At 42.3% G+C, this 20,432-nt stretch overlaps 1 protein-coding gene across 2 annotated transcripts; it reads right to left on the bottom strand.

The window, feature by feature from the left end:
• Positions 1-9,971: 9,971 nt before the first annotated feature.
• Positions 9,972-20,432, bottom strand: LOC140191573 (homeobox protein Hox-A10-like). Of its 2 annotated transcripts, none has more exons than XM_072249088.1 (2): positions 19,400-20,218; positions 9,972-10,337 (listed from the first exon to the last, which is right to left on the bottom strand). In XM_072249088.1, the coding sequence occupies exons 1-2, from the start codon at positions 20,094-20,096 to the stop codon at positions 10,066-10,068; spliced, it is 969 nt and encodes a 322-aa protein (XP_072105189.1). In that variant the 5' UTR covers positions 20,097-20,218; the 3' UTR covers positions 9,972-10,065. The 2 variants fall into 2 exon arrangements, with proteins under 2 accessions (XP_072105189.1, XP_072105190.1); XM_072249089.1 differs by lacking the exon at positions 9,972-10,337 and adding an exon at positions 13,992-14,128 and having other exon boundaries at positions 19,400-20,432.

Here is a 20,432-nt window from a genome sequence, read left to right as displayed (position 1 = left end):
TATGTGTGTGTGGGTGTGTGTGTCCGTGTGTGTGTGTGTGTGTGTCCGTGTGTGTGTGTGTGTGTGTGCGTGTGTGTCCGTGTGTGTGTGTGTGTGTGTGTGTGTGTGTGTGTAAGGTAGAAAGAATTAGCAACTTCGTCGGGTTTGAACGCCTACATTTGTGTTAGTAATACTAATGAGATAATATGGTGTTGTTATCGAATTACGCGCGTTCTCTGCTTATTTAAATATATAAATATATATTTATATAAATAGAAACTATGGTAAAAGACTACATTGTAATCCGTGACAAGGCATCATGTTTTAATTTTGACAAAATTCGCAATAAGGACCCGACTCGGTTAAAGACAACTTATTGTTCCAAAACTTTTCTTTGAGTCCAACAACTGACGGTGTGGAATACATGTATAGGGACTGAGTTTAATTCCCGAAGAAGTCAACTTTTATAACCGGTCAATTACAAAGAACCAATAGGCGAGTTATTGAGAAATGATGTTGAGCTATGCATAAACCGTTAAAAAATGTAATACTTACTCTCTTGATATGTTTCTATCTATTTTATGTACAGACACTCCTGTGCCCAGCGTCACTTTACGCACATACAATCAATCTGTGTATATAAGCTATCTTAAGCATTTATATTTATTGTGTTTCTATTATTATTGAGCTCTACATCTTGTTGTGTTTTTTTGCGCTACATCGGATCGCGAGTAACGGTAATTTGTACTTCTGTACTGGAAACGTTATTAAACAAGTTTGGAAGATTTTGAATCTAACTATTTTGGGTTTTTTTCTTTCCTTGAGAACCCGGGGGGGGGGGGGTGAAAAAGTTATTTGAATCAGGAACTAAAGTTAAAGGGGAAAACAATCGTGAATGGGAAATCAGAGATGACGCTTGTCCTTATTCCCGGCGAAGTACTCAAACTCAACGTCAACTGAGGGTTTGTATTGGTGGGAAATTCTAACTTACCGTACCACCTTCGTTATGCAATTAATTCACGGAGACCAAAGGCGTTTAACCTTGTTGCACACCCATTAAGTAAGCTGAGTGGGATAACTTGTATTTTTGATGCACAGTCCGGCCACAGCACATGCTATGTCGAAGGGAAAAGATTATGTGGGAGCCCCGTTTATATGCAATACATCTTTTTCCTTTTGGCCAAACTTTGATTTTATAAAATTTACCCCGCTCCCTGACATAAACTCAATTTAAATATACGCGGTCGTTCTTCTGGTCGGATCTCAGGTATCATTCGTTTAGTAATTATGTCTTAAATTCAGTTTAATGTCAGGGGAATGGACTACTGTACCAGATTTCATTGGCCCCCCAATGGGGGAAAAGGGTCACAGGGTTCATCTTTATTTTAAACATCGGGGCCAATATCTGCGTATTCGCTGATACGATAATCACGACTTGGTCAATCATGATCAAGGAGGTTCAGAATCAAAATAAGAATGAGGTTTAATATCACTGTCATGTATCCCCGGCCCGCTGACTTCCTCCAGCATTTTGTGTCGCTTGCTCTGGATTTCCAGCATTTGCAGAACGTGTCCACGTTGTTTTGCGGCAGTACATAATTTTTAAAACGCTATAAATTACAAGGAGAAATATATGTAATTAAATCAAATGAGCAGTGCGAAAAGAGAGGGCAAATAAAAGTAGTGAGGTAGCGTGCATGGCTTTATTGTCCATTGAGAAATCCGGAGGCGATAGGGGAAGAAGCTGATCCTGGACTCCCCTCTCGATTTTCAAACCTATCCTTAAATGCACGAAAAAGCCTGAATAATTAAACTATACCACGAAGAGAGAATACTCAAATATTTGACCACACCAGTAAGAAAATTAAACGCTGCACTCTGTATAATTTATTTTTAACAACACGGCCTACTTTGTCACAATTTAACACCGCGATTCACTTGCCCTGAACAAAAACAATGACATTATTCTGGGCCCTCTCCATAAAAACCATTATTTCCCTACGATACTTTCAAAAGTTCAGCCGTAAACCAGGCCAAATAAATTGAGAATATTTTCAGCTTAATGAGCGCATAGCTTAATCATTGATTAAAAGAATGCTATTAAGGTGCAGGGTCATAATTTAAGCTCGTCTAAGAAATAGCCTTATTTATATATTTGAAAAAAATATACATAACGTGTGCAGCCAGAACCAGTGTCCCTGTGACTTGGCATAAAATGGCTGTTAGAATCAGGAGAAAAACCTCACACTTGCACGTTGTTTTGGGGGGTTGATTGTTACATATCTTACGGAATAAGAGGTTCATAGCTTCGAAAGCTATGGAACAAATTTATAATTTATTATGGTCAGTACTTTATTAACTGAATTGCAAATACACACTATGCTTTTTTTTAGAACATACAGTTCTTTGATGTTAATTGCAAATGAGAGAGAGAGAGAGAGAGTGAAAAATATATGTTTCTAAAATAATTATAGTTCCTGGAGACCATCAAGTGAGCGAACTGTGAGAACATTAACTACATAATTATACTATTCGTAAAACATACATACTAGTTTTTCTGGTCATTCGAAGCATGGCGAGATACATTAAAAAATATGTTTGTAGGGTATTTTTTTTAATGAGGAAAACCGCCAGTCGGGCTGGCTATTGTTGTGCAGATGTTAAAAAGGCAGCCTCAAGGAGCTCTTAAAGTGACAGCACACTGGCCTACACAGAACTATGAAATCCTGCATGTGCCAGCTTCACATTCTACAAATAGTTAAATAAGAAAACGACTGTTTTTTTAAAATCTTCATATCGAATGGACTTTCACAGCTTTCACAGTTCATATATTTTTAAACGGGCCACTCGAGATAAATGGAATAATCGCGACAAAACCGTTCTCTCTCTTACATGATCAGACAAATGAGTGTCCAGACACTAAAGGTAACACTGCCCAAATGAGAGAATAGGGGCTATTTTTTCTTAAATTGGATACAATGAATATGGGCCGCTTCTTGACGACGTTGGACAGTAAAAAGGACAAAGACATTGAAGGCTGCTTCTACAGTAGGGAGGTCTATGCTCTGTCGCCGTAGTGGAATTGCGTGCTTCAAATAGGGAACACCGGTGGGCATTTTCTGTACAGAACAAACAGACAGCCTTATATTTTTAAAGCCGTTTTAGGCCACAGATCCGGACCGCTGCCAGCGAAAAATGGCGATTGTCTGCGGCCACAGCAGCAGGGTTCGGGGAAAAAAAATATATATATTAGAAAAGTCCTGTCGTTCGGGGTCGCTGAAGGCATTTGGGGTAGGAATACAACAGTAAAGAACGAGGTTTATCTGAGAACCTGAATGTATTACATAGTAATCAAGCCTTTTGCTCCCGGCTGCTGGCACACTGTGCAGCCCGACGAGTTGAAATGAAATTTTAAATGGTCTGCATCTTTTAACAATGACGAGATGACGCTCCCTCCCTCTGGCCCAGTGCATTGCACAGCGAACTGAACTCATGCAGATGAGAATGGAAACCGAGTCTATCGCGTTTGTATTAAATAGCATGCAGCGCGGGAAGGAAGGAGAATAGTCCATTTACAACCCCTGGATGAGCCACGAGAAAACTAATTATTATAAATATTCTTCAATTCTCTTCGATAATCACCAGTATCCCTGCGAGGGCATTGAGGAGTAAGACATTGCAAACATGGAGCTAAACTCAAGGAATTGTGGAATAGCAAGGAAAGCTCCCTCCCCCAGCCCCCGCCCTTTTTTAAAGAGCAGAATCTGAATGAATCAAGCACGAATGTAGCGAGAGGTAAACTAAAGCTTCAGCTTCAGAAGGAAAAGGTCCAGTCTGAAACGTGTTATCTCTTTATATTCGCAAACACGAGAAAATCTGCAGATGCTGGAAATCCAGGCAACACACACACACAAAATGCTGGTGTATAGGTGCTGCCTGGCCTGCTGCGTTCCACCAGCATTTTGTGCGTGTTGTTTGCTCTTTACAGTATTGGTTCCCGCCATTTTAAATGGATAGTTGGATTTTAAAGTTCTCTCACTCGTGTGTGTGTGTGTGTGTGTGTGTGTGTGTGATTGTGTGTGTGTATGTATGTGTGTGTGTGTGTGTGTGTCTGTATGTGTGTGTGTGTGTGTGTGTGTGTGTGTGTGTGCTTAAGTTTTCAGTGACCCAGGGACATGAGCACATCACAGAGTCGCTTGAGTTTTAAAATGTTTGCTCCAGCCCTTCCTCCGTCCGCTTCTTAAATTTAAACCATCTCCCTCAAAAGAAAATTGGCAGGGCAGGTTAGATTTTTTTTTCTCTCTGGGAACTACGCCCCTGAACTGTGGAACTCGATGCCCAAGATTATAAGGGATGTAGAATCTGTTGGCACTTTTAAACGCCAGCTCAAAGCCTATTTGTCTAACCTTGCTTTAAACTAATATGTTTTGCCTTTTCTTTTCATGATTTTAATTGTATTTTTAGACTTTACCCCATTATCAAGCAGCTTGAACTACATCGTCTTTATGAAAAGTGCTCTATAAGTAAAATATTATTACTATCATCTCAAGATTATTATTCTTATCCCTCACTCGGATAACATCGGGGTCGTCCCAGTTCTTTCTGCAATATCGAGTTCTGGACGATCTCTATTACGGAATGAGACTAATTCACGGCTGGATATATTGCATTCTGGGAAATAAAATATCATTACTGTGAGACTGCAAGGTCAACTAGCGATTGGCCGTGTGCAACAACGTGTTCACCTAACTTTGTGATCTGGTGTGTTAAACTAGTTTTGCATGAATTCCAATTTAACATCGACCAGGTTAGCTTATGAAACGCACCCTGTGCACTACAATGTGCCCAAGCAGTTGATCTATTTTGACCTGTTACTAAACTTGGAATTTTTTTTTTAGAAAAAACAACAACTTATGAGCTCTCCGATCTTCACACAACAAAGTACAAAGAGTTAGAAAGATATACCCATAGAAATGCAAATCAGAGCGTATATGCGACGATAAATCCAAAAAGTCTTTTTTTTTGCCATTATAAAGCAATTCTGAAACTATATAATTTAGTCCCGAGGAAAATGTACGGAGTATGAAAGGTTTATAATGTAGAAGTGCTATTTTGCATATGTAACATATATATACATGTAGATATATGCAAAAATAACATTACTACATTATAAACCATTTATACATGTATACTATATATATATACATAGCATATATATATAATATATTTTCTACATAATATATATATTATATATGTATAATACTTGGGTAAATTATAAAACAACGTCTGCGCAGTAAAATGCAAAAATAACATTACACACACACACACACACACACACACACACACACACACACACACACACACACACACACACATATATCGAGGCAAGGCTTTCAGACACATTAATCCCTCAGTTAATGTTCGATAACAGTCCACACTTGGCCTTGCTGTTGTTGCCATACCTCTGCATCTCCGCAATGCATAATCACAGCAAAATTTCTTCGGGCACGTGCCATATTCCGCATTTTAAATAAAATCCAAAAGTTTGCGACGACGATAACTGGGGTAATTCAGGCAGTTTCCTGTCACTGCGGTCGAATAAAAGCCCAACAACATGAAACTACCTAAGTCACTCGACAGTTCATTTTCTCTGGCGGCAAAAGTCTGGACCGAGCACGTCGAACGGCAAAATAACGTCCCGATTTACCCGATAGCTGGACGCGATTGCTTAAAAAGAACAGTAACAAATAATAGAAAATAAACGCGTGTAAGGAATAAGACGAAAAGTCGATCGAATATCTCACGGACCGCACCATTTTGACCTTGCAGTGTCCGTGCCACACAAACGTCGGGGGAGAAAATATTCACAACATTCTTTCTACTCGTCTGACACCGCGGGTACTCATGAAGTGTTCTTACTTTTGAAACTGCTCTCTGAAATGTTGTATCAACGATTTTTTTTTGTTTTTGGAGGGACAGATATCTAAAAGATTCAACTTTCTATAAAGTAGAAATCTCTGTCAGCCACCCTGATAAAAAGGTCAACAGTTAAACGTGACAACAATGTCCTACCGCTTTCTTCCCGTGTATTCCAAAATCTTGAAAGCCAAGTTGATGACTTTGCCAAGCAAGGAGAAGGAAAATAGTTTCCCTGATCTCAAAACCCTGCCTTGTGGCGTGCTGTTCACAGCCAGACTGCCCAAGTCCAACAAGTTCTACATGACAGCAACTTGCCAAACCCATTTAGAGGCCATAAAAAAAAACTTCTACAAAAGCAGACGTGTTCGTCCGTGGAACATCGCCGGTGCCCACAATTAGGTTACGACCGTCTGGATGGTATTTAAATCATCGACACCGGATACCAAATACATTTCAAACTGGAAGGGAGTTCTTTAGGGCTGGGAAAATCGCAATTCTCTGTCCGTGTGTTCCCCCCCCCCCACCCCACACACACACGTCCCCGCCCCCACCACCTCTCCCAACTACCAAGTTGTCCACTTCGGTTCAATTTCACGGGTACACAATCAACCAACCACGGTGCGTGATATACACGAGCCAGACTTCAAGGGGGAACCAATAGCCACAACAAAGTTAAATAGATTTGAAAACACTGAATAAGAAGCGCTACGCACAATTTTGTGTGTTTTTTTTAAAAATGAAACCTTTTGTGCAACTACAAAAATCCAGGCAAACACGCAGTTTTATTATCTTTTATTTTGTTTTCTGTGCTGACCTTAACAAGGCCCAGGAAGAGATGCACCGACTTCAGGCCTTGAAATACACAGAACATGCTTCCTATGGAATTTCACTACAATCGATGGAACATCATGAAAACTAAACACTTTTTGATATGGGTTTCAGATATTCACTTCTCAAATAGTAGCAGTTCATTTTTCTCCCCCTCCCCTCTCTCTTTCTCCCCCCTCCCTCCCTCTCTGCAAGGGAGATGGTGCGCTTGATAACAATAAAGTTGCGACGGTCGCCATGTTAATCATCTTTGGTGTAACAATATTCTTCACATCATTTTCAAAAAAAAATAAATATTACATTTTAATCCAACGTCACACATATCGTGTCTGACAAACTTCCGCCACGTGAGAAGCTGATTGAGACGACAGATTAGCAATTTTTTTTTTGCATGTAGTAAATGTCAAACATTTTGGTGAACATTTAGAAATCATTTTTATTTCTCGATATAAACACAGGTTATGTATAATATCCACTAAATGTGCAACAGACATAGCCGACGACAATGATATGTTTATATGTTGAGTAGGCTCAGCCACGTTACTACAACAACAGATATTCAAAAGGAATGCAGAGGGTGTTACATTTCAAAAGCATTGTGCCTACCTATTTTAATTGCATAAATGAAATCAATCTGCAAAAGTAATTTCGACTTCGTTTCGATTGATTGGTTTCTGATTTGCATTGGTTGGAACGGTTCTCTGCGGGTTCACGGCGTGGAACAGGGTGATAAAGTGAAGCTAAACTTTAAACTCGGTCTTGATTAATATTTAGTCGCCCAACGTGAGGTCCGAGGTGCGGGAGGATGGTGGTGCGGGGAAGAAGATGTCAACAGCAGTTTGCAACGTAAAAAAAATGAAATTAATAGCTACAGGGAGCCTTTACAAATTGTCCTCTGTTTAAGAGATACAGTATGACCCAGGTGTGGAAGTTCATTCCTGCAGAACTTTACCGTCTTTGAATCAGTCAAAACAGCACGGCAAGAGAGAGAGAGAAAAATAACAAGATAATTTTGGACAATATCATATTGGGTTCAGCATAATATTCGTATTATATATCATGTTGGGGTCAACCTTGCTGCCTGTTTCTGTTATTCTAACCAACGCTGCATGGAACTAATAGTTTGTCCCCTCCGCGCCTTCTGATTTAATAGAAATCTCCAGACGCGAGCCGTTCCCTTCAATTCCAGAATATTTTGTTAACCTCGGCAGCAGTCGTCATCATCCCAAAGCGATTTTTGTTTCAAGTTCTTCAAAGGCCGTTTCCTTCTTTTAAGAAAATAAGCTTGGATTCTCTACCCAAGTTTGGGGGTGGGGGGGCTGAGGAGGCCTCGTCGCAGTGCGTATTATAGGAGGAGGTCAAGGGGGCTTTGGATATTAAGGGGATCAAGGGATATGGGGTCAATGCAGGGGAGTGAAAGGTTGGGCACGAGCTCATTGAATAGCGGCACAAGCTCCATCGGGCCTGATGGTTACACTCATTTCGTGAAGCCATCTTAGTGAAACTTGCATATTTGTATTCTAATCTTAATTTTTTTTTAAAAAGCAAGCAATGCTTCATAGTTTTGTTAATCCATGCGCCTCTATTTAACTTAATCTGCAATATCGGACGTATCTGAGACTTTGAGGGGAAAAAATATGAATACATAGGTGTATGTTCGGCAACTCGGCAATGGACGGTCCCAAGTCCGGCTGCGAAAGGAGCTACCAGCCACGTCCCCTAAAAGTCTAGGGCTACAGGAAGGCCAAGCGGAAGCCCTTACTAATTGTTCTAGTTTTAAGAGATATGGTCCATATCTCTTTACTTTATTCCTGAATAATTTTAGCTTCTTTGAGCCTGTCAAAGGAAAATGGCGAGAGAAAGAAAAACAACATATATTAACGTGTGTAATATAGACACACATGTATATTAAAGTGATATACTTTTAAACTTGTCATGTTGGGTTCAATCTTGCTGCTTGTTTCTGTTGAACGTTGTATTAAGTTAAATGTTTTGTCTACTCCGCGGGTCCTGATTGAATAGAAATCTCCAGAGATCTCATCTTCGGGAGAGGAAGGATCTTCGAAGAGGGTCTGGCCCTGAGGACAGCTCTAAAGACTGGCCCAGAGCAGGGGCGGGGGGGGGGGGCTCAGCCGAATTACGGTCAGCGTCCTTTGCCCCGGTAGGGGCAATGGGCTGAAGTTAGCAACTGAGAATACTTAAACGAGAAAGCCTGCAGATGCTGGGTATCCAAATCAACGCAGACAAAATGCTGGAGGAACTCAACATGTCAATGGCAAAGAGTAAACAGTCGACGTTTCTGGCCGAGACCCTTCATCCATTTTTGAGTCTGTTGCCTACGTAATCATGTTTGGCACTTGGGAAAATGGATAGGAGAAAAACTGTGTATCAGTTAATAATGACTCAACAACTGGCGACCCTCCCTTTGCCTGCAAAGTGGTCCCTGTCGCCATCAGTCCTTCTGCATTAACTTAATGTAATATTAAACAATACGTAAGTGAGAATGACTAGAAGTCTCCCTTGGTAGGCCAAAAGTAATGACCCAATGAACGGTGGCTCTCGCTGCAGTTGCAAAGTGGTTCATGACGTAATTCATCGTCAGTCCTGCTATACATAACTTGAAATAAGATTGAGGAGAATTACTACAGTTTTCTTGTGATGAACAGAATCCTCTGCGTTGTCGCCCGCCTCTGGCTCTTCCTATTTTGCGCCGTTTGATGTAAATACTATGAAAAACGCTTCAGATACTCATGCGGATTAAACGTCTGAGGTGTCTGCATGATGTACTCAAATCACTGCCGATCCCTCTGTTGTCCTTCAATGAACTGAAGTTGCCTTAAAATAATAAGTTTCTTAATGCATAAATGGATAAACTAAAAGTTGTTTATATGCACGAAAGAGAACAAATATTTATATACAGTGTATGACCAGCCAGATGTACTGTTGGCATCGAAAACCTTTGTCTCTTCAATTTATTTTCTCATGTTATGAGAAATGGTTCTAAGTTAGCCGATGAAAAGCGATGGTCTCTTCTACAGTAAAAGACAGTTATTCGGCTTTCATATCTCCCCCCGGAAAGCCCATTATGTTAAAATTACAAACTCGCTTTCTCACATCTTCCCGTCTCTGCAAGTTGCCCTCGTGACTAGACCGGAACTTGCAACTCCTGCCAGTGACTCTCAAATTCACCCCACCCCTCCCTCCCTCCCTCCTCCGGTCTTTCCCTCTTCCCACCCCACCCCCACCTTCAATACCGTTGTAGCATTCGGATTTCCACAACGAGATCATCCACCGTCTTGTCCTTAAATTGAAAAAGAAAAGAAAATCACAACAGCTTCATCAGATGGGAAACGCAGTCGATATTTCCCGAATTCTGTGCTCTCGACTCATCTTCTTCAGCTTCATTCTTCTGTTCTGGAACCAGATTTTGACCTGCCTGTCGGTAAGGTTCACACTGCGACTGATCTCCAGGCGGCGCTCTCGAGTCAGGTACATGTTGAAGAGGAATTCCTTCTCCAGCTCCAGCGTCTGATGTTTGGTGTAGGGGCAACGTCTTTTCCGTCCCCCCTTTGCCGTCATCCAGTTTATCGTATTCTCGGCCTTCGGGCTTTCTGTCAAGCGGGAGAAAGAAATTGTCAAACGACCTGACAAATTAAACTACACTACTGATTTTCCCCCCGGCTTTAGCGGCAACAGTATAACGCCGCGGGGGTTTTCAGCGAGTTTCCCCAGTAGGGACGAGAGAATGAGTCCGCCTGTCCGCTGAGGGGGATAACGGACCGCTCACACTGTTATCCTTCTCCGCAATGGCATGCTGCAGAAGGTCGTGCGGCATAACTTCGCGATCAGTCCAAATAAATTCCAACATTATTTAAAAGGGGGGTCAACAGTTGGATAAGCAAGCAAAGTGACTGCCCCCTTAATTCAATTTAAAATTTCATATCGACTTCTGCAAGGCTGAAGAAGCAACTGAAACGAATGGAGTGCAACTTCTGCGGCCCGTGGACTCACTTTCAATGACTCTAAAACTGACGTTCTCAATATCATTATCATGATTGAGGATAACGGGGAAGCCTTTTAGGACCGAGGTTAGGAAAAACTTCTTCAAACAGAGAGTGGTGAATCTGTGGAATTCTCTGCCACAGGAAGCAGTTGAGGCCAGTTCATTGGCTGTATTTAAGAGGGAGTTAGATATGGCCCTTGTGGCTACGGGGGTCAGGGGGTATGGAGGGAAGGCTGGGGCGGGGTTCTGAGTTGGATCATCAGCCATGATCGTACTGAATAGCGGTGCAGGCTTGAAGGGCCAAATAGCCTAGTCCTGCACCTATTTTCTATGTTTCTATGTTTCTATTATTATTTGCAGTTGCTAGTTTTGTATTTGCATCGTTAACTCCTTTTGCAATTATGCCGGGCTTTGTATGTAGTTTATCCTTGATTCCATTAAATTTACACAGTTTATTTTTTTCTGCACATTGGTTGTTTGTCCGTCTTTGTTATTTTATTTGTCCGTTCATGTAATCATTTATTTAATTGCATGTAGTTTTTCCCCCCTTCATTCAATCGCATTTCTCTGTTTTGCGAACGCCCACGAGGAAAAGGATCTCAGAGTTGTATGTGGTGACATTTCTGAGCTTTGATGACAAATGAACTCCCGCCGTCCCCAAGCTATGGTGTTCTTTAATGTGATCAATACTACTAATTTTTCCCACTTTGCCTAATAAATTCATTCAGATATCTCTTTAGCTACTCAAGTAAACATTAATGCACATGTATAAAATAATCTCGTATGTACCCCTTCCCATAGGAGTCATAGGATCAAGCAAAGAGGACGCAATAACTTGGAGGAAATTATAATTAACTAGGAACCCCGTATCGATATCTATCTATCTATCTATCTATCTAACTATCTATCTATCTATCTATCTATCTATCTATCTATTTATCTATCTATCCACCCATCTACCTATTCATCTAACTATCTATTCATCTATCCATCCATTCGTCTATCTTTCCATCAGTTTTATCTCTATCTATTTATCTTTCTTTCTTTCTATCTGACTATCTACTCCCAAAGACGGGTCTCGGCCCGAAACGTCGACTGCTCATTCATTTCCACAGATGCTGCCCGACCCGCCGAGTTCCTCCAGCGCCTTGTGTGTGCGGCTTTAGATTTCCAACATCTCCAGACTTTCTCGTGTTTATGTATCTGTGTATGTATGATTTTTTAAAAAAGAATCTATCTGTCTGCTTGATTATGGTTTAAAATATAGGATATCTCATTAAAAGAATTAAACGTTTGCTAACTTCCAGGAATCAATGTCTACTATTTTAAGTGAGCTGTTAAGTTACAAAATGAACGTTCCCTCCTTACATTGCTGATTTTTTTTTTACATGTTGGTTTCTGTAAACACAGAGAGTCAACTAACCCTATATAACATCAGCAGAGCTGGAAAATGGAATATGGGCTGGGGTGTTTTCACTGGAGCCACCAGCGTAGCTGGGAGGCATCTTGTTTCCCATTCCATCATTGAAACTTCCGCCTTTAAGTTTGATAATTATAAAGCAAGTGCTAAATTGTTCAGAATGCGTTTATGAAACTGTGAGTGCTAAACACTGAAGCAATGAACTTCCAAAACAGCAACTTATACCTTAAACACAAGAGATTGAGCGGATGCTGGAAACCTAGAGCAGTACTGTACGTACAAAATGCAGGTCGGGCAGCGGCCTTCGGCCTTGGTCCGAAACGTCAGCTCTTAATTTCTCTCCACTGGCGCAGCCTGACCTGCTAAGCTCTTCCAGCATCTTGTGCGTGTCGCCCTGGATTTCCAGAATCCGCGGTATCTCCTGTGTTGATCGGTATCCATTTCATGTTCCGGTACCTGTATCGACAGAGTGAACGAGTAACACAGATAAAAGTGCCGAAGGAACTCAGCAGGTCAGGCAGCATCTGCGGGGCTGAGACCCTTCAGCAGGTTTGGAAAGGAAGCGGGGAGCCGGGTGGGGGGGGGGCGGGAGGGTGGAGAAGGGAAGATTTCCAGCACCAGAGGAACCTCTTGAGTTTAGATCTATAGAGAGATTATTACAGACGATGGACGCTGAAGTATAATTGATGAAATTCTGTAAACTGCATCCGTTAAGATAGTTGGCAAAGGAAGGTTGATGTGATGTGGAATATCAACGGCAATTTCACCGTTCCGAACGATGCTCAACTCTGCCACAGACGGTCCCAAGCACAGTTGCGAAAGGAGGAGGGTGGGCCGTGGGGCTGGCAACCCCACCGTGTAAAAAAAACCTCGGAGGTACAGAGACTTCATCCCTGGGAGAGGACGGATCTTTGAAGATGGCCAGACTCTCGATATTTATTGCTTATTAATTATTATTATTATTATTATTTTGCTTCGGTTTTGTGTGTGTGTGTGTGTGTGTGTGTGTCTGTGTGTGTCTGTGTGTGTGTTTTGTATTTAATGTGAATATCCAGAGAGAATAAGTCTCAGGGTTCTTTGATAATAAGTTTACTTTGAACTTTGAACTCTGGGGCCAACTTGAAGGACCGGCCCGGGACAGAGAACTCTGCGGAGCTGCTGTCGGCGCCCTATGCCCAAGCAGGGACGGTGGCTTTAAGTAAGTGAAAGGTACGCTATAATCTTCCTGATTCGGAAGGACAAGGATGGAAGCCATGGGATATCAGAGGTAGCCGCAAGTTTACTTCCTGTCAGGATTGATAACATTGAAAAATGATAGCTTCTTCGGGAAATAACTTTCAGTGGGACACCGAGCCCTTCTTTAGCGGGAAGTTTTCAAACATCTGCTGAGAGGCGGGAAAACAATCGCTATATTAATGGATTAACGGGTCGGTACAGCATCGCGGGACGAAGGGCCTGTATTGTGCTCTGCTGGCCTGTGTTCCGTAAGTTTACCTGCAAATGATTACTGATTGATAATGAACTTGTGGACAGTTCAATGGCTTTCAAAATTGGCATCGCACCTGCCTGCCTTTTCACTACAATTCCCGATATTAAACTCAATGGAGCTAGTTCTTTCGTCATGTATCAGGTTCGATATCACTGACGTATGTCGTGAAATTTGCTGCTTTGAGGCAGCGGTGCGGCAATGTATAATTTTTTTAAGAAAACTATAAATTACAACACACACACACACACACACACACACACACACACACACACACACACACACACACACCCGTGACTAGCGTCACTTTGTGGACGTACAAGCAATCTGTGTATTTAAGCTGTCTTACGTATTTATGTTATTTTTTTTCTCTATTTGTTTTCTTTATGTCATTGTGTGTGTTTTTTTTCAAAATGCTGCTTCGGATCCGGAGTAACAATTTCGTTCTCCTGTACACTTGTGCGACTGGAAACGGCAAGAAATAATCTTGAATCTTGAATAAGAAAGAAAAAAAATAAATTAAGTAAGTGAAACAACAAGGGAGGAAAAATAAAATGAAAGTGTGGGTTGATTGTCCGTTCAGAAATGCGTTGGCGCTCGTCCCTCAATAGCGTTTTTTAAAGTCACAAACTTGCAGTAAATTCTCGCTAAGGCCCTCACTCTGATTTTAAGCAACCGTGGCAGATTAGTAGTCTTTGGTCTTTTTTTTGGGGGGCGGGGGGTGGAACTGACCTTGAACACACACATGTTGCCACATGTTTCCTTTGAAATGCTAGTAACAAATATTAGAAATTCTAGCATTTCTTTCTTCCGAGATCGAGGGTCTGAAAGTTCTCCAGATCTTTTATTTTGCAGATGGCGAGTTACCTACTTGAGAGAAGGGGAGTCGTACCCTCATTATCCCTACAGTTTACTTAATTCAGACTGTTTGTAACAGCATGCAAATTGCATGCTACGTGTGCCTTTTGAGCAACGAAATTTTTAATTAAGATCTTTTAACTCGGTAGAGTTTTGTTGTCGTTGCGTTTGTAAAGATTAGGCTGCGTGTCCAAAATGCCGAGATGAAATGAGGCCAAGCAGAGTGCAGAGTGAATAATGAAAATGAAAATACAAATTCAAGCAATCGGAAAAGACTTTGTATCGAACTAGGATGGTGATGGGTAAATGGGGACAATGCCCAGCCAGCTTAGTCCATGGTTAAGATGCCCGACAATAAGCTATGAAACCAAGTAGGTTAATAATGCGTTGGAAACTGCTTTTATTGATTTTACATCTGAGTTCTTCTCATGGAAATTTGGTACTTATTAGAATTTAATAACAATGAAGGACATTGCAACAAATAATTTCACATAGCAACATACTGCCGAGTTTCATCTTTCCCTGGACTTAAAAAACCCCCCACAAAACCGAAGGGAACCCCAACTCAACCAATAGTAGCGTCGTACAACACTGCGGCGCCAGGAACAGGCTCATTCGGCCCATCTAGTCCGTGCCGAGCTATTAATCTCAGGTGAACAACAGGAATTCTGCAGATGCTGGAAATTCAAGCAACACACATCAAAATTGCTGGTGAACGCAGCAGGCCAGGCAGCATCTCTAGGAAGAGGTACAGTCGACGTTTCGGGACGAGACCCTGAAGAAGACCCTGAAACGTCGACTGTACCTCTTCCTAGAGATTCTGCCTGGCCTGCTGCGTTCACCAGCAACTTTGATGTGTGTTATTAATCTCAGGATTGTTTCACGTCATACCCCTCCGCCATCCGATTCCTAAATTGACAGCCCTCCCCCCAAACCTAATTCTAAACCCCCCACAAGCCCGTAGCCACGACACTACACTATCCGCCAGCGCCCCGCGTACCTCACCACACTAAACTCCACAGCATTATCTCTCCCAGCCCCACCCCCTAACCCAACTCTAAAGTACAAGGAGACACAACCCCCCCCCCCAAACTAACCCTCGGCGCACCCCGATTAACCCCCACAAACCCGATGACTTGTGTAAGGAGGGGGCAAGACCCCAATAAAGGCAAGTGTTGGGGCTGGGTAATTAAAGCTGTGGGCCGGATCAAAGTGGCAGGGCTGCGTGACGATGAATCTCCGGTGATGAGATCAAGAAACACAAGGGGGTTGATTCTCCCACTGCCCGCATATTCTTCCCCTCTGCCATCCGATTCCTAAACGGGCATTGAATCATTGGACGCTACCTCACTTTTTTTTAATATACAGTATTTCCGTTTTTTTAAAAACAGGTTTTTAAAAATCTATTCAATATACGTGTACCGTAATTAATTTGCTATTATCTTATTTTACTTGTTATTATTATTTTTCTCTTCTATAGAAGTATTGCATTGAACTGCTGCTGCTAAGTTAACAAATTGCAGGTCACATGCCGGTGACAAGAAACCTGATTCTGATTCGCAAGTATAAAAGAGAACGAAATTATTGTGACTCCAGGTCCGATGGAACAGAAACACAGACAGACACACACACACACACGCACGCACACACACACACACACACACACACGATACAGAATACAATCACTATAAAAATAATAATACTCAAGTTAACTCACATACAGAAACTGTTTGAGTGTCCGTGATCAGACGCCTAGCAACTTTATCTTTATTTGCTATTGTGGAATATTATTTGCCCCTGTGCCTGAAGCTGCCTGCCTTGTATGTCTAGTCGTGCACTAAAGTAGAAACGCGGACGTCAAGAAACGCCGGCAAGCTTGGCATGCTGACTGCTCCTTGCAAACACCGAGTGCTCTGCCAAAGTTTGCAAACAAAACATTTGGCTATGATTTTGCTCCCTATGGAATTGAACTTAGCCATCGACGAGCGATCAGCTCCAGTGACTAGGAAACTCGAAGGAGGATATTTACCAGTGAATCCGAATAATAGGCCGGCAGAACTATGCCAGGATAGTTTATTAATTCTAACTTTGTCTGATTGGACTCCTAGTTTGCAAATAAAATCAATAAGCTATCTGTACGTACAAAATTTCAGCTTGATAATGACCAGGTAGGGAAACTTCCTGTCCTCCTGGTGAGGTGGTTGGCCGGACAAAGGGGGCGAGATGCCAATTCACAATACTTTGACTAAAATTGGAAGTGTGTCGTGTCACTAACATGTCTAGATTTCCATAACAATGCAAGAGTTTGTGTGCGCCTTTGTGAGTTGATGTCGAGACTGGTCCCTTGGTCTATGTCGGCCGATTAGGTGGGTAAACACTCAATAAAAGTCAGCGCTTGAACGAAAGGACAACCCGCCAACCTGATCGACAGATATTTAGGTCTCGCCATCTCCCTAAAAAGAAACCTTGACACAAACAGAATACAGACCATTTTAAACTTTTGAAGACCAGCAGGCTTATTGAAAAAAAAACACACGCACACAAAGTGATTGCGGACTAACGTTGAAATGGCTTTGTTCTACAATTTGCCGCACTTTCTGTGGAATAGGTGGAAGAAATTTCGTTACAATAGATCCGAGTCAGTTACAAATTCCTCCGAGTTATTGCATTCTGGTGATTGCTCAAACTTTCCTCTCTTCTGGGGAGGAAAATATGTGGGACTACGTGTACATAATTACTGATGGGACAAAGTAGATTTAGGAAGGGAATTAGTAAGCAAAACTTCTTTTAAAAAAACCTTAATATTCATCACTTTGAAATAAAAATACGACCATAACTTGGTCACAACGAGAATTCAAAGTTCAAAGTATGCATAGTATCAAAGTACGTGTACGTCGCCATATACAACGCGAGAGATTCATTTTCTCGTGAGCGTTCACAGCAAATACAAAGCAACACAACAGAATCGGTGAAAAACTCCCACAAGATAGAGGTGGACAAACAACCGACAACAAACTATGCAGAGACAAAGGTAAAGTAAGATAATAGATAGACAGATAGATAGATAGTGAATAAACCAGTTAAATAAATAGATAAATAACTAGATAGATAAAGATATAAAAGGACGAATAGGTAGATAGATAGACAGACATATATATAGAAAGATAGATCGATAGATAGACAAATAAATAAATAGGCAGGTAAATAAATAAATGAAGGCAAACAGACAAATCATAAATAATAAATTAAATATATAGCACGAAGTAAATAATAAATAAATCGACAAATTATAGATAATAAATATAAATAATAGTGAGTATAAAATAGACAGATGAATAGACGAATAAGCAATAAATCTAGTTATAGAGTCCTTTAAAGTGAGTCTGCCAGCGAGAAATTGTAGGCACCGATCGGGAAAGTCTGTCTGTGTTCGTTCAGGATAATAATTATTTTGATTCCTTTGCCAGTGTCGCTCACTCCTTCCCAATTCAATGAGCAGGAGGATATCGAGTCTATGGGAGCAGTAGATTCCATGAAATTAACGCCGCGACTCTGGGTGATGTAATTTCTATTTGGCGCCATAATTTAGTCCCATGTCATACCAAACTGACCTTAAGTAAACATCGCAGGGTGCCAACGAGCCCATTTTATTTATATTCAGGATTTTGAATTTATGATTGCATCTTAGGCTGTTTTGATACACGACCCAACATTAAAAAGGCTGTCGGGTTTGGATGTTTCGGTGGCGGCTCCCAGGATGTCAGGCCCCACATTGAACAACTGACGAACAGTATTACTGATCGCCAGTGCTCTGCTTATAGTGAACTCCATAATCTGTGGTTTTGTTTCAAATAATGCGCATGTTAACCTTTAAAAAAGATGCTCGTATTAAAACCTTTGAAGATTTTACAAATTCCTTTCCCCTCTCGTCCCTTCCGCTTGACCTTTCTTTCCGTCTCTCTTTCTCTCTCTCTCTCTTTACTTCCCTCCCTCCCTCCCACTGTCTCTCTCTTTCACTCCTCTCTCTCTCTTTCTCCCTCCCCCTCCCCTCCCTCTTTTCCTCAGCTCCTCTCTCTCTTTCTATCTATCTATTTCTTTCTCTCCCTCCTTCCCTCTCTCTTTCTCACTCCCCTCTCTCGTTCTTTCTCCCTACTCCCCCCGTCCCTCTCTCACACACACACGTATCTATATGCATTATGCTATTCACACCAACGTCCGCCCAAGAATGCTGATCTTGGTTTCCCTTCCATCCCACGCATACGTACTATTGTACTATTACACGCATATATAATCATATGCATCTTGTTAGTACGTACATGCATATATATAGATAGATATATACATATATATATAGATAGATAGATATATAAGAGTTTATATAAATATTTAAATTACTGTCTATTTAGATGATACTGTATCTAAATTACATGGCTACATAACAACATTGGCACAATTCGATTTTTTTCTGCTGTTTACTAAAGCTGAATTTTAAGTTTGTGCATCTGAAGTTACGCCAGTTAGAACCGTTCTTCGGAACCAATCTCAGATCATTCTTTAACATTCTCCTTTTTTTTTCCTCAGGTGGAGATGTTTTTTTAAATCGGGGACGTTTACAACGGGGTTTTAACGCGATTGAGAAACGCCCTGCACCGCCAGAAACCTTTGGACGTTTTGATCTTTAGAAAGGTCGTTTGAACGTGTTTGCAATCTACTCTGCCGTAAAGAGCCTGTTCTATAAATTACTTCAGGTATTAATTTGTACTGGGAATCCTTTGTGGTCTGGACAAAAAAAAAGGCTCCTTTTTAGCTTAAAATAAAGTCACTTTGCCGCAGATTTGAGAGCCTGAGCTGTTTTCCTGATCCACATGCGTATAATTGCCTCTTCCAGGGTTTTATTTTTACCCACCTTTAGTTTGTTTCTTGTGGAGAGCTCGATCGGCGGCAGGAAATTCTAAAGTGAGCGCATCGGGTACAAAGTCACACCCTCTGCCCTCCCTGAGCTTCCCGGGGTCGCCTGCGCCGCTGACTTTCACGGGCCTTTCACCTGGTTCCGACGAGGACGAAGTGGCGAAGGGCCGAGCGAAGGCGGCGTTGGCCGGAACCGGGCAGGGAGCGGAGGCCGGCTGCGGCGGGTTGTAATCCGTCGGCTTGTTGGGTGCGTAGCTCGGTTCGGAGCGAAAATAGACGGGGATGGCCGGGGCCCTGCCGCCACCGCTGGTGCACGTTTCGGAAATCGCTCTCGGGTACACGGAGACCTCCGCGGCCGCCTTCGGATGTTTGTCCCCGTCCAGTACACAATAGCCGGCTTCCTCCTTCACGCCAGAGGGGTAGGAATAAGCACCCAGCTGTTGAAGTCGGCTTGCGTGGCCCGATGGAGGTGGCGTCGCCCACCCCGCCATGCCTGGCACGTACTGATGTGGAACCAGACTGAAACCTTGCTGTTGGCTCATCCCGGCGTCGTTTGGATGACAGCTCGGCGCACCGTAGCCCCGGTCTAGCCGAGGGGACAAATAACCCCCGGGGCAGTAAGGCTGAGCCTGGCCGGAGCAGATTAAAGCACTCACTGAAAACGGTCTGGATGCAGAATTCTCCGAACATGACATAGCTGCAGCTGAAATTGTTGAGCCGGAGTAGATGGGGGGTGGGGTGGGGTGGGAGGGGGTGTTTGGGGGAAGGAGGTGGTGGTGGTGGTAGTGATGGCGGGGGGGGTGGGGGGAGGTAGCGATGAAAAAGAAGGTCCTTATCAAACTGACATTTCTCTTGCATTCATCAGCCGTCGGCTGCGGGCAACTTCCTTCCCGCCGGCCAATCAGAATCCGCAGAGGCGGCGCTGGCCCCTCCCACACGACGGGGCTTGGAAACGAGCGGAAAAAAAAATAAGACGCATTTGTGGGATCCGGCAGTACCTAGTTACCCTGACAAACACAAGCTGGTTAACT

This window comes from Mobula birostris, chromosome X (genome assembly GCF_030028105.1).
Source record: "Mobula birostris isolate sMobBir1 chromosome X, sMobBir1.hap1, whole genome shotgun sequence".
Lineage (NCBI taxonomy): Eukaryota > Metazoa > Chordata > Chondrichthyes > Myliobatiformes > Myliobatidae > Mobula > Mobula birostris.
Note: the sequence above shows the minus strand (reverse complement) of the source record. Positions and strands in the feature narration are given on the sequence as shown.

Bases quoted from the DNA above. Each gene is read 5' to 3' on its own strand.
- LOC140191573 (XM_072249088.1), bottom strand. From the start codon at position 20,096: ATGTCATGTTCGGAGAATTCTGCATCCAGACCGTTTTCAGTGAGTGCT. The intron at 10,338-19,399 runs GTGGGTAAAAAT...CCCGCTTGACAG, and splicing joins CCACAAGAAACAAACTAAAG to AAAGCCCGAAGGCCGAGAAT.